Below are 13014 nucleotides of genomic sequence, written 5' to 3'. Positions count from 1 at the left end.
TTGCCGGTACCGAAACACAAACACCAGAAGCTCCTGAGCTGGCCACCTTGCACAAAACGCAAGGATGATGTCAAACGCAAATGCTAACGATGCAATCACCACAGAAAAACAGCCTCCTGCCTCAAAACGCCAGTAAGGAAGATGTCGCCCAACTGTTGGGGAGGCCGCCTGGCTAAAAACGCAAGCAAGAAGAGGTGGTTGATGATGTGGCATCCACTGGAGAAGGTGCCAGCAGCAAACGCAAATATTTGGGACCTCCTGGAAGGGCCGCCTTGGCTGTTGGGGATGACGCCAGCAGCAAACGCAAAGATGTGACACCAAAACAGGCTGCCTTGATCAAGAAGATGGTGCAGAAGGTGACGCCTCAGCTGTTGGAGACGTCTTGACCAGCAAACGCAAGGTTGTGGGTGTTCTCCCGCGTAGATCTCAGCTCCGTGTACTCTCCTTCGGCTCTGATACCATGTGAGAGTGCACTGCGGAAGAGGGAATACGAACACGGAGGGAGAGAGAGAGAGAGAAAGCAAAAAATAAGGAAGAGAAATCTGCACTGACTGAAATGAATGTTGAATACACTGAGATGGACTGATCAGTCCCTGCAGGAAGCCCGAAGCGTCAGTGAGGGCACCTAATCAGGTTGATGATGATGGCAGCACCACCACGGGGGAGAAGAGTGTCGGAATCTACAAGAAGACAAGTGATCAAGTGGGGAGGGGGGCTGCCTATAAATAGGCAAAAGAACAAACCCTAACCCTAACCCTAAAATGGGCGCAAACCCTAAAAATACCCTAAAATGGAGCCAGTGGCTGCCCACTAAAAGAGGCCAAAAAGAAATACACATCCTAAGACAGCCAATCGAGAGTGACTAGCCTCCCCCATCATAACACATGACAGACATGTCAGAGCTCCTAATGTCCTCATTTGACTCAGACTGAGGCTCACAGGCAGGAGATGACAAAGCATGACAAACATGACTACTAACAGAGACTAGACTAGATGCAAGATTTGTTACAAAATTTCTGATTACAAGATAATCCCACATAGGAGCACAAGGTACAATGATAACTGAGCAAGATACAGAAAATCCCACAACCCGAGACCATAGATATAGAGAATAGGACTCGATAGGATATGAAGAATCCCACAACCCGGGACCATAGGTATGGATACAAGATATCAGAATTACAAGATCTCCCTCGACGGGGACGAATAAGATACAAGACAGTACTAGACAAGATCTCGTACTACGAGATTACAAGGTGACGACACCACAGGAGTATAGTGGAAGACAAGACAAGACTAGATACCATGACCAAACAAGAACTAGAATTGGAACTCAAAGTTACTTACCTGGAGGTCTCGACTCCTTGAGCTTCCAAGATTGGCATTGGCAAGACTAAGAAGGTCTATGGCAAGCCCCTCCTTTTATAGGTGTTGAAGAGCGGCTAAAGATGTTTTAGAATGTTCCATGATGACATCATTGATGATACAGACAATGACATGGCATATCTTCTAGAACGTTCTATGATGACATGGTAAGGGTGGGTTCACATGGTTGGCTCAAGGATGTCCTGTTAAGGGTGTGTATATGGGAGGTACCCTACTCGAGGCTTGGCTCTCCTTGGTGGCGACACGGCACGAGGCTGTTGCGCGTCACGCTTGGGCATGGTTAAGTGGCTCGGGGCATCCCATCGGAAAATATAGAAGGGAAGGTGAGTGACTTGAGTGAAAAGTGAGAGGGGGGGGGGGCTTAGTTTCTTCTTGGGTTGAGAGGTGAGGGGGTTATAGGGAAGGGCCAGGGTTTCCACCCTTGGCTCTTGCGTGAGCACCAAAAACTTTCGTGTTACCTTCAAAAAGGCTCCTTGCACGTTTGGGGGAGTTTGAAAAGCTTGTCTTTTGGCCCAAAGTTGAGTTGTGAGCTTGTTCCATCTTAACACTTGGTATCATAACATACCTCACGAGAAGCAAATTTCATCACGGGTGAGGGCGGCAAGATGCCGAAGGTCTGGGACCGAGATAGAGAAAAAGGAAAGGAAGTGGAAGGGACATCAAGACCGTATGATGACGAGGAAGTAGAACGGGAACCACCATACTTGGATGCACCTACGAAAGATGAAGATGATGAAGGAAGCATGGCGGGTGGAATAGGAATAGGAGTGACCAAGTTACATGGATTTTTGTATGGATTACAAGAGTGGGCTCACAGAGAGAGAGAAAAGCAAGAACCTGAAGATATCAAGGCAGCTTTTGAGATGACGGAGAGGTTGGCAAACATGGAGTTACGTAGATCTACGGAAGGGGGGAGAGGAGCATCATTCAACATGGCAAATCAAGCTCGGGCCAATTCATGGAGAACACCACCGGTGGGTCGAGGTGGAGAAATGAATCGAGGCGCAGAAAGTGTAGCTTCATCACCATCAGTGTATAGGCCTCCCAACATGCAGTATCCAAGACTAGGGGGTACTTCATCACAGTGGAATAATGAAAGGAGTGGGTTTAATCAAGGAAGAGGCTTCTCAAAGTGGAATGCAGCACCTAGGGGATGTTTTACATGTGGGGGATCGCATTTTGCTAGAGAATGTCCACAGACTCAAGGAATGGGCAGAACACGGGTGGCAGCAACTAGTGCAATGGATAAAGACTATAGGAGTGAACCGAATCAGGGAGTGAGAATCACAGAAGTAGAAGAGGACGAGACTAAGGGGTCAGGAGGAGAGGCAGAGCGCCCCAAAGTGGGAGTGCTACAGGTTCAAGCGAGTTTTATGGCAGCTAAGTTACCCGCAGTACAACATTTATATGTGGATGGGATAGTGAATGCTCACAAGCAAAGATTGATGATAGACACGGGGGCAACTCATAAAATTCATGACGCCGCAGTTGGCAAAGAAGGTTGGGGTAGAGAGGTGGTCAAATCTAGAGACTTGCACTGTAAGTTTTGGACAAGGCAAAGATTCAAATGTACGCATAGCCTATGGAGTATAGATACAATTAGGAGATTGAAAAGCCAAGATGGATTTTGTGATTGTGCCAATGGATGAGTTTGAGGCAATTTTGGGGTTGACATGGTATGACAAGTATGTTTTGACTATGTTTGGGAAGGGATCAAATCAGATTGTATTAGACATGAATGGGTCAACGGTGATGGTAAACTACTATAGACCAAAACCGCAGTTGAATCCAAAGCGAGTAGAGGCGACAAGTGGAGAAAAAGGGAAGATGGCACAGATGGAGGTAAAAACAACTAAGGGGGAGAGTAGTGGGAGCAAGCAAAATGTCATGACTACACCAATGGAGACAAACAAGGACAAAGGCAAGACCCCACAATGGTGCAGCGCTAAGCAAGTAGAGAAGGAGTTGAAGAAAGGAAGTTCAATGCATCTATGTATCATGAGGGCAATGGATCAACTAGAAGAGGAAGAAAAAGAGCCCATAGTAGGAGATGACAGGGTTAGGGAAATTTTGGAAGAGTTCAAGGATATCATGCCGACGAAGTTATCACCGGGGCTACCTCCGAAACGCTCAGTAGATCACAGGATAGAATTGGTGCCGGGGGCTACCCCGCCGGCGCACCCACCATACCGCATGACGAATGAAGAATTGGTGGAGTTGAAAAGGCAGCTTACTGAACTATTGGAAGCAGGGTTTATTAGGAGTCGTCGTTCGCCCTATGGGGCACCAATGTTGTTTGTTAGGAAGAAGGATGGGACGATGAGGCTGTGTGTGGATTACCGTGCACTCAACAAGATCACCATTCGAAATAGGTATCCGATGCCTCTAGTAGATGATTTGTTGGATAGGCTGGCTGGAGCAAAATACTTCACGAACATTGATCTACGCTCCGAGTATCACCAAATACGCATAGCAGAAGGAGACATTGAAAAGACGGCTTTCCGTACTCGTTATGGCAGTTTTGAGTGGCTAGTGTTGGGATTTGGAATGACCAATGCCCCGCTGACATTTTGCACATTGGTAGATAACTCATTTGGTGACTTTTTGGATGTGTTTCTTGTAGTATACATTGATGATCTCTTGATTTTTAGCAAGACCCTTGAAGAGCATAAGGAGATGTAAGGAAGGTACTGGAAAGACTTCGAGAACATAAGCTGTTTGCCAAACCAGAAAAGTGTGAATTCACGGTGAAAGAGGTGGAGTTTTTAGGCTTCATTGTAAAGGAAGGAAAAGTAGCCGTGGATCCCAAAAAGTGGAGGCAATACAGAATTGGCAGCCGCCGACGACGCCGCGGCAAGTCAGAGAGTTCTTAGGTTTCACAGTCTTCTGCCGCAGGTTTATCAAAGGGTATAGTGGAATCACTTGGCCATTGGCAGCACTGACGGGAAGCAACACTAAGTTCTCATGGGGAGAGAGAGAGCAAGAGGCTTTCGAAGCACTCAAGAGGGCTATGAGCTCAACACCAGCACTTAAGATGCCAGATTTTACCAAACCATTTGAAATTCATACGGATGCTTCAGATTATGCCTTGGGAGGAGTCTTGGTTCAGGATGATCACCCTATATGCTATGAGTCCAAAAAGTTTACTCCCATTGAGCGAAGATGATGGTCACCCTATATGCTATGAGTCCAAAAAGTTTACTCCCATTGAGCAAAGATGGTCTACCCATGAAAAGGAAATGTTGGCAGTGGTTCATTGCTTGCGGAAGTGGAGGCACTACGTACAGGATAAGCATACCAAGGTGCATACTGATAATATCTCCTTGAAATATTTTCAGACGCAACCAAAGTTGTCACCCAAGCAAGCTAGGTGGCAAGATTTCTTGGCTGACTTTGATGTGGAAATCCTGCACAAACCGGGCTCGGCCAACAAGATGGCAGATGCATTAAGCCACAAGGCCGAGCTACAAGCTATAACTTTCTCAACACGCAGCGAATTCTTGATTGTGGTAAAGCAGTCCACTCAAGCTGATAATGAGATGCAGAAGCTGATGGAAGATGTGCTGGAGGGCAAAACACCGTGGGGAATGTATGAGATTAAGGATGGATTGCTATATACACATGAAAGACTCTACATTCCAGATGACATTGAGCTCAAAAAGACTTTGCTTAAAGAAGCGCATGATTGTAAGCTGGCAGGGCACACAGGACAGACAAGGACGCTAGAAAGATTACAACGGCATCTGTTCTGGCCTAAGATGCGGGAGGAGGTGATAGAATATGTTAGAACATGCCCAACCTCCCAGCTAGTAAAGGCGCAACAGCTGAAACCAGCCAGTCTACTACAACCTATGCCAGTACCGTCATGCCCATGGGACGTGATAAGTATGGATTTTATCCTGGAGTTGACAAAGTCCCATGGGCACATTGCAATTTTCATTGTACTAGATTACTTCTCGAAGCAAGCCCATTTTGTACCCACGTCCATTCCACTCACAGCAGCGACAGTGGCACAGCTCTTCTTCAGTCGAGTCTTCAAATATCACGGGTTGCCTCTTGCCATAGTCTCTAACCAGGATGTTCGGTTCATGAGCAATATGTGGAAGGAGTTGTTCAAATTGTTAGACACTCAACTTAGGTTCTCCTCCGCATATCACCCACAGACCGATGGGCAGACGGAGCAGGTGAATCACGGTTTGGAAGATTATATTCGCGCCTATGTTCGTGCTGATCAAAAGGATTGGGCCTTGTTCCTAGATGTGTTGGGAGTACCATTACAACTCCTCACTTCATAGTGCAACGGGTTTCACGCCCTTTGAGCTCGCGACTGGGAAGGAAGTAATCACGCCCTTGGCACTGGCAACGGAACAAGTTCCACGCGTGGAAGACCCGGATGCGGAAGAGTTTTTGAACAGGTGGAGGGATAAGCTGAAGGCGGCCCAAGAAAGCCTAAAGGGAAGCAAGATCATCATGGCAAAGCGTTTCAACATGAAACGGCGTCAACTTGAGTTCTTCCCAGGCGACTTGGTGCTAGTGAGCTAACAAAATATGGCTCTACCCAAAAACCTAACACCGAAGTTCAATCACAAATATTACGGGCCTTACAAGGTGGTGGAGCAACTCAACGATGTCACTTATAAGCTCCAGCTACCTAGAGGAGTATGCATTCACGATGCATTTCATGTCTCTCTGTTGAGGCGCTTTCACGGTGATACAAAGTTTGGACGGCAATTTCCCCTTCCTGCTTCGCATGCCACCTTGCCCTTTGAAGCTAAGGCAATCCTCCAATCAAGGTTTGTCTCCAGGTGGCCTGAATTTCTAGTTAAGTGGAAGGGCAGACCCCTGAAAGAGGCGACGTGGATCAAGGAACCGGATGTGCTGGAGAAGGCGCGGGATTTGCTGCTCGAATTTTTCAACAGAGATTGCCGCTCCTTGGCCCGTTTGTACAAAATGTACATACCTTTGAGAGCATAACTAAGTAGGGGCATTCTTATATGTATATTCGGCACGGGGCTGTTGCGCGTCACGCTTGGGCATGGTTAACTGGCTCGGGGCATCCCATCGGAAAATATAGGAGGAAAGGTGAGTGACTTGAGTGAAAAGTGAGAGGGGGGGTTTAGTTTCTTCTTGGGTTGAGAGGTGAGGGGGTTATAGGGAAGGGCCGGGGTTTCCACCCGTCGCTCTTGCGTGAGCACCAAAAACTTTCGTGTTACCTTCAAAAAGGCTCCTTGCACGTTTGGGGGAGTTTGAAAAGCTTGTCTTTTGGCCCGAAGTTGAGTTGTGAGCTTGTTCCATCTTAACAGTGTGTTTGCATGGGGTGTGGATTCATATGGCATGAGTAAGAATTAATCCATACAACTTAATCATAGCATACCAATGACATCACCCCCTCTAGGGAGGAGTTCCATGAGGAGCAGCTTGGTGATTTGATCCAAGTTTCGTTGGATCTCTCTTGTGAAATTCTTTAACTTTGAGAGGTGCTCTTTGAAGATATTCTGCAAGTTCCCAAGTGCGATCATTGATGTCATATCCTTTTCAGTGAATAAGGTATTTCAATCAACCTCGGGAGATCCTCGAGTCTAAGACATGCTCTTCATTCATTTACAATTTTCATTCACTTCACAGTTGTGTTCTCTCTTTCCTTCTACTTGTGTTTGTTTTTGTGTTTGAGTTTTGAGTTTTGCACATCTGTGACATGTGCCTATATCATTTTGTTTCTATTGTGGTCGTACATTATGTTTCCTCAGTGCAAACCCTAACAGCTACTCCACAATTTTCTTTACAAAGTCTAGAGCATCTCTGTGTTGAGAGGCTCCCAATCTTGTGCATAAAAACCATTGTCTAAAAAGGGCCTTAAACATAATAGCTAGTGCACCCATCTCTGATCCGACTTTCTCATGTGGCACAAGGGACACTCTCTTGATCATCTAGGAGATCATCACCACTAGGGGCCTCTCCATCTATTCCCATCCATTGTAGATCTCCCTATCATCTAGTAATGACTGCCATAAGAGTGTTGGTATAACCAATGTGTCAAAGAGCTAGTCTATCCTCAACTGCTCTCTTAATTGCGAATCTCGGCCCTACAAAATTAATCCCCAAGTAGACGTACCTCTAGACCTGCCCCACGGTCTCTACACCATATGTAAAGTAAGCCAACCTTGGTCTTTCCGATGTTCATTGTGAGATCTCTCTTGAAAAAAGGCATACTAGGTGGCAATGCAACCCCTCTAGGGTGTCTTAAGATAAGTACAATATTATCTGCATATAGTAGCAAAGGTATCAACACTCCCCCACTGCTAGGTCCATCTCCTCCCAATCTATCAATATAGCCTAATATCTCATCAATGTATAGCCCAAAGAGAGAGGTTGAAATGAGGCAACCCTGCTTCACTCGAATAGTGCTGACGACCTCCTCCATCAATTCAACCTATCCAACGAGTGACTCATACAATGTTAGGATACTCAATCCCACCTCAACAAGGACCCCCAACTCCTGTGATTTCTGCTTGAGCTTGGCTCATGGCACAGTATCAAAAGGTTCATGAAAGTCCATGCAACAACAATAGATCCATCTTTCCTATGCTCTACCCTCCTCAATGAAGCTCAAAGTATGAGGATATGGTGGAGTGTGAAATACTCTCGTAAACCTGCTTGTCCACATGGCTAATGTTGATACATCTTTGCCCATTTGGGATACTCTCTTGAACCCTACTTCCACATGTCCGATGTTGATGCATCTTTGCCCATTTTCTTAGCTCATGGTCTAGTACAAATCCATAAGGCTTGGCGAACACATGGTAAGCCATGATGGTTCTATAGTTAGTGAAAACCATAGGGTCTCCAACTTTTAGGATTGATACTATAGTATTAGTTGACCAACTTGCAAGGAAATTTTTACGAAGGACTCTATTGAATAGGTGGGCTAGGAGTGGTGACATCTCTTGTATATGAGAGGTGCTTTATTACCAATCCAACATGGTCTCGTGTGCCACCATTTTGAATTCTGTCAATGGCATCTTAAACCATTACTATTACATCCTTAAACATCCAAATTGGCGCAAGTAGCATTGATCACAGTGGTCATAAAGTAACTTAGTGTAAATGCACTAAGGACACTTCCGGGTTAGGGCAACCGAGTCCTATTTATAGGACTCAAGGCCCTATTGTGCACACCATTGTGTGATCACCACTCTGGCCCATAGACCGACGCATCCATATACCGGGATGGCGAGGACTGGTGATAGGGGACGCCAGTCCTTGGGACATGGTTGTGACCCAGAGTGCTACTAGCTCCCAAGCTCGAGGCGAGCTGTTTGGCTCTATGACTCGGAGTGAGTCTAATGTCCAATCCCTTTATATTGGTGGATATAGCTTGTGTCATCTCTCCCCTGCAAGTTGGATCCTAGGTGGACATCTCATTGGTATCACAACGTCAACTTGCTATCTAGTGCGAGATTTGATCACATGCACAAAACCACTTTCACTCATGGGACCGTGATGGTTCATGCTTGACAGGAACACCCTTATCTCATTTAGAATGGTATGGGACAACTCTAAGGGAACACTTCCAAGGAAAGTAGGCAAGCTGGAGCAAGGTAACAGGATGCCCACAACATGCCACTATATAGAGGATTTTTGGGCTTTTGTCCTCCTAAATTAGAATTAGCCCTTTTCATGAAAATGCCTTTTCAGAGCTGTTTTGTGGAGTAAAAATTAAAATTAGGCCAAAATGCATGATAATGCATGTTAACGCCAGCCTTTGGCTCAACGATACAGGAACCGGTGTGTTCACAGAGGATAAACGTCCAATGGTTTCAACAACATCGCTAGTATTAGCTGTCACATCATCATTGAGCCCACCATCCTGCTGCGGTTGCCCAAATGCAGTTTCACAGCCTTCTCCAAATGCCCCCAGCCATCATTTACTGCTATAGACATCATCACACACAGCCTTCTATTGTTGGTGGTTGCATCTATTGCCCACCTACATGTACTCCAGTCTGCCATGCAGTGATTTACACAATAATGCAGCCTCTATGCCACCAAATGCAGAGCTTGTTGCTTCCAGATTACTCCAAACTGCCCACGATCTTTACCTACAGCAAAGGCAGCTACTGTGCCACCATACACGAAGTTTGCCATTCCAGACAGCTTGGTGCAATGCTGACTAGTGCTGTCTTTCGGTATCTATACAAGCAACACACTACACCTTGTTGATTGTGGTGTCACCTGACTCTATCCTCAGCATGATACAATACAGAACTAAGTTCCCAAGGCTTGTCACTCTTCACTGGCCACCAAACACAGAGTTTGTTGCTTCCAGACTGCTCCAAAGTGCCCATATTCTTTACCTACAGCAAAGGCAGCTAATGTACCACCATATGCAAAGTTTGCCACTCCAGACAGCTTGGTGCAATGCTGGCTTTCTGGATCTGTACAGGCAACACTACACCTTGTTGTTTGTGGTGTCATCTGACTCTACCCTCAGCATGATACAAGTACAGAACTAAGTTCCCAAGGCATGTGTGCTCTTCACCACTTTGAGCATTGAGCCTTCACTTCCACTCTCACACTTTTTGGCCTTGGCCCCATTCTATTGCATTGTACCTTGATTATGCATTTTGTATCTATGCGCTCATTCCTCTCATCACTGTTCTTTTCATTTGTCTAAGCATTCACTTGATACTCGAGGAGGTTGAACTTAGCATGCTTGGTTATCCAATTGGTTCACACAGAAACTTGTGCTTATTAAGCGACAATTTTTCAATGTAGGAATAAGTATCGACACTCACAGCTCTTGACAAACTTGCACCAAGGGGAAGTTTAGTAGAGAGGATGTGAGAAGTTTTAAGCTCCAAAATAATTGTAAGTTTTACTGTGGTAAGATGTGGAGATCCACTCAAACAAAGGACTATTTCCTTGATATGAAAGTTGCCAAACCTGAAAGCAGGAACGTACTCAAGAAATTATACACCTTTACAGCAAACAAAAGGGATAATCTGAGTTTTGCTCAACTCCACTAGAGCTAAACGTGGCAGCCTAAATGCTGGGCACTCTCCTTCAACTGGTGAGTCAAAGATACCCTCTTGTAGCCACCCTCACAAGCTCCTTGCCACTTTGCCCAATTTGCTAAGTGAATATTTTGCCATTACAGAAGATAATAATGGTAAGGTTTGCTGCTTTTGAAATTCTAGTGGCTCCTTAATATCCATCAACATTGCGTTTTTTAAGCTGAACAAATGTGATGTAACAGAGGAAAATTATGTGTAGATACATTCAACATGTATCATATGTATGTGTTATGTTTCCAACTGTATCACCTACATGTGTGATATATGTCTAAATTTCATACTTATGTATTATGCATGTGTATGTGCATTAGTATAATGTGCACATTTGCCTGTGTATGGAGGCAGGGCTAGGAAGCACAAAAACAAGAGCATGAAAGAAATGCATAATCTAAGCATAACATCCTCAAGTTGGCTTATAAAGGGCCTAAGAAACACAACCACTCACACACAAAAACCTTGATCCCCCGATGGAAGTCAAAACAAAGGACCAAAAAACATTCCATACCAAGTGCCCGGTCGAGTAACATTTTCAGGGTTAACATAGGCATCGTCAAGTTCTTCAAAATCAAATGTAGCTGGTAAAGTAATGGCATGATAAGGTGCTACAAGAGCATCAGGCGGCAGGTTAATTGCACTTCTGTAAAATGCTCGACGGATCTGACCAAGCGCCTCACTGCAATCGTGGAAGAGGTAGTCAACCTTTCGAGAATAGATTCGCACCACCCCAAGGAGAAGGTGACTGGAAATTCTCAAAGCAATGGGCACCTCAGAATATATGATGTTATCTAGCAACCAACAGAATAAGCAATGGTTTATCAGATCCACAATAGTTCAGAAAGAATTTACTAAGCATGCAATAGTTGACCGACAGTATGAATGCATCAGGATCATACAAGTGCTGATAAAAATTCTCAAAACAATAGAACACCCCAAAAAATACAACGTTATCCAGCACAAACATGATAACCAATGGTTTATCAGATCCACAATAGTTCAGATGCCAGGAATGTACTGAGGAGTTTAAGCAATAGTTGACCCAAACAATATGGATGTCTCGGATCATACAATTTCCTGATAAAAGTGTGAATCTATTTACCTGTACTGTAACAAGGCCGATTATGTCAAAGAAGTTTGAGATGATGTTAAAAAGCCAACCATATAACTCTTTAGAAGAAAGCAAAATTTAAAACAGTATTGTCAAAAAGTTGTATGAAAAGGAAAAGATAGTGTAATATTCAAACTAGCATTGGCGGAAGATTGCATGACAGCATAAAGAAGAAAGCCTAGTGCTCCCTTTAAATTAACAGGTGAAAAAGACGGTAACAGCCAAGTCTATCCCTTCAGTCATGAAGCATATTTTATCCTTGTGAAAAAGCAAGAACAGATGCAGAAAAGTAGATTGGAGGTGATAAAGATTTCTCATATCAATAACTGTATGAACAACATTAAGGTGTAACCAGGACATGAGTACAAAAATACAATTAAAACATATATAAAGTTGTAAACTGCCAACAAAGGCAACTCAAGAGTGCCCCAACCGGGACTTACATATGCAAGCACTCGGTATTGCAAAAAGATCAAACAAATGCTCACCTACAGATTCACCAATGTCCGTCTCAGTAATCTGCTTCTTGCGAAGTTTGCGCTGAAGATGGGCAGCAATCCATATGGTCCCAAGGGGTCCCTTTTTGGACCAGAGATACTGAGAGTAGAACATAGTAAGATGCTACAAGGCACACAAAAGGTCCTATGCAAGGCCCCTGTTTTTCTTCCTCTCTGAGTCCTTTGCAGACACAGGTATAGAGCTCCAAGGGTGGTGCTCTAGTTGGAAATTACCCTGGCGGTGTACCCTGTTTCATCTCTTGCTTACGTTTTGATGCTTGTATGTGAGCAAGCTTGAGTCGTGCTGTTTGCCTGCTATGCTGTTTCTTCACTGACACGACGCTTGAATCTTGTTCTTTGCCTGCTATCCTGTTTCTTCACTGACACGTCAATATTGTGTTTCCTTTCTGCATGAGGAAGGGCTTCAATGTTCATCGAATGAGGAAGCAAGAGAGAATGCAGACAACTGATGAGAGAAACGCTTACCTTACGCTATCCGCGTCCGTGGGGAGCACTTCACCCTGTCTCCTCATAAGATATGGTGCTACTGTCCTCTTTCAAGCTTTGGTTCTCTTTGTCTCTGCACGACAGGTTTCCTGTTGGTCAGCTGGATGCGGCATGAACCCTCTCTCTCTGTCTCTCTCTCTCTACCGAGAGCTCCCAGGTAAGCATTATTTTCCTGTTCTTACTGCTCATCACGGAGACACTTCGAAGCTGAAAGAAAGAACAGAAGAAGAACGCTGTTGCTTGTTCTTTTGCCGATTTGGGGTGGGGTGGAAAATTAGTAAGTTTGCATGGGAGTCCGCTCACCGGCTGGCAAGGCCACCTTGACTTGGCTTGTGGCTGCTCTCACTCTCTCGAACCTTCTTTATCGGGACCCACGGACACTATAACACCCTTGCTCGTAGCTACCATACCGCTAATTGCCGGTCACCCCACGTGGCGGCTGACT

The 13014-nt window shown here is 45.0% G+C and overlaps 1 protein-coding gene across 4 annotated transcripts in view; it reads right to left on the bottom strand.

Annotated features, from left to right (window-relative positions):
- The window catches only part of LOC148038901 (sister chromatid cohesion 1 protein 3-like), a 72676-nt gene extending 59867 nt beyond the window's left edge, over window positions 1-12809 (bottom strand). For all 4 annotated transcript variants that reach the window (XR_015690346.1, XM_087674790.1, XM_087674792.1 and 1 more), the window contains exons 1-3: window positions 12549-12809; window positions 12054-12469; window positions 10966-11245 (exon numbers count right to left, since the gene is read on the bottom strand). Coding sequence is in view for 3 of the 4 variants with exons in the window: in XM_087674790.1 (XP_087530916.1) it covers window positions 10966-11245; window positions 12054-12177 (404 nt within the window). In the remaining variant the exon portion in view is untranslated. The remainder of the gene's footprint in view (window positions 1-10965; window positions 11246-12053; window positions 12470-12548) is intronic.
- Window positions 12810-13014: the final 205 nt, after the last annotated feature.

The sequence above is a fragment of the Lygodium microphyllum genome, chromosome 3 (genome assembly GCF_053477565.2).
Source record: "Lygodium microphyllum isolate KBCC chromosome 3, Lygodium_microphyllum_v1.1.10, whole genome shotgun sequence".
NCBI classification, from domain to species: domain Eukaryota; kingdom Viridiplantae; phylum Streptophyta; class Polypodiopsida; order Schizaeales; family Lygodiaceae; genus Lygodium; species Lygodium microphyllum.
Note: the sequence above shows the minus strand (reverse complement) of the source record. Positions and strands in the feature narration are given on the sequence as shown.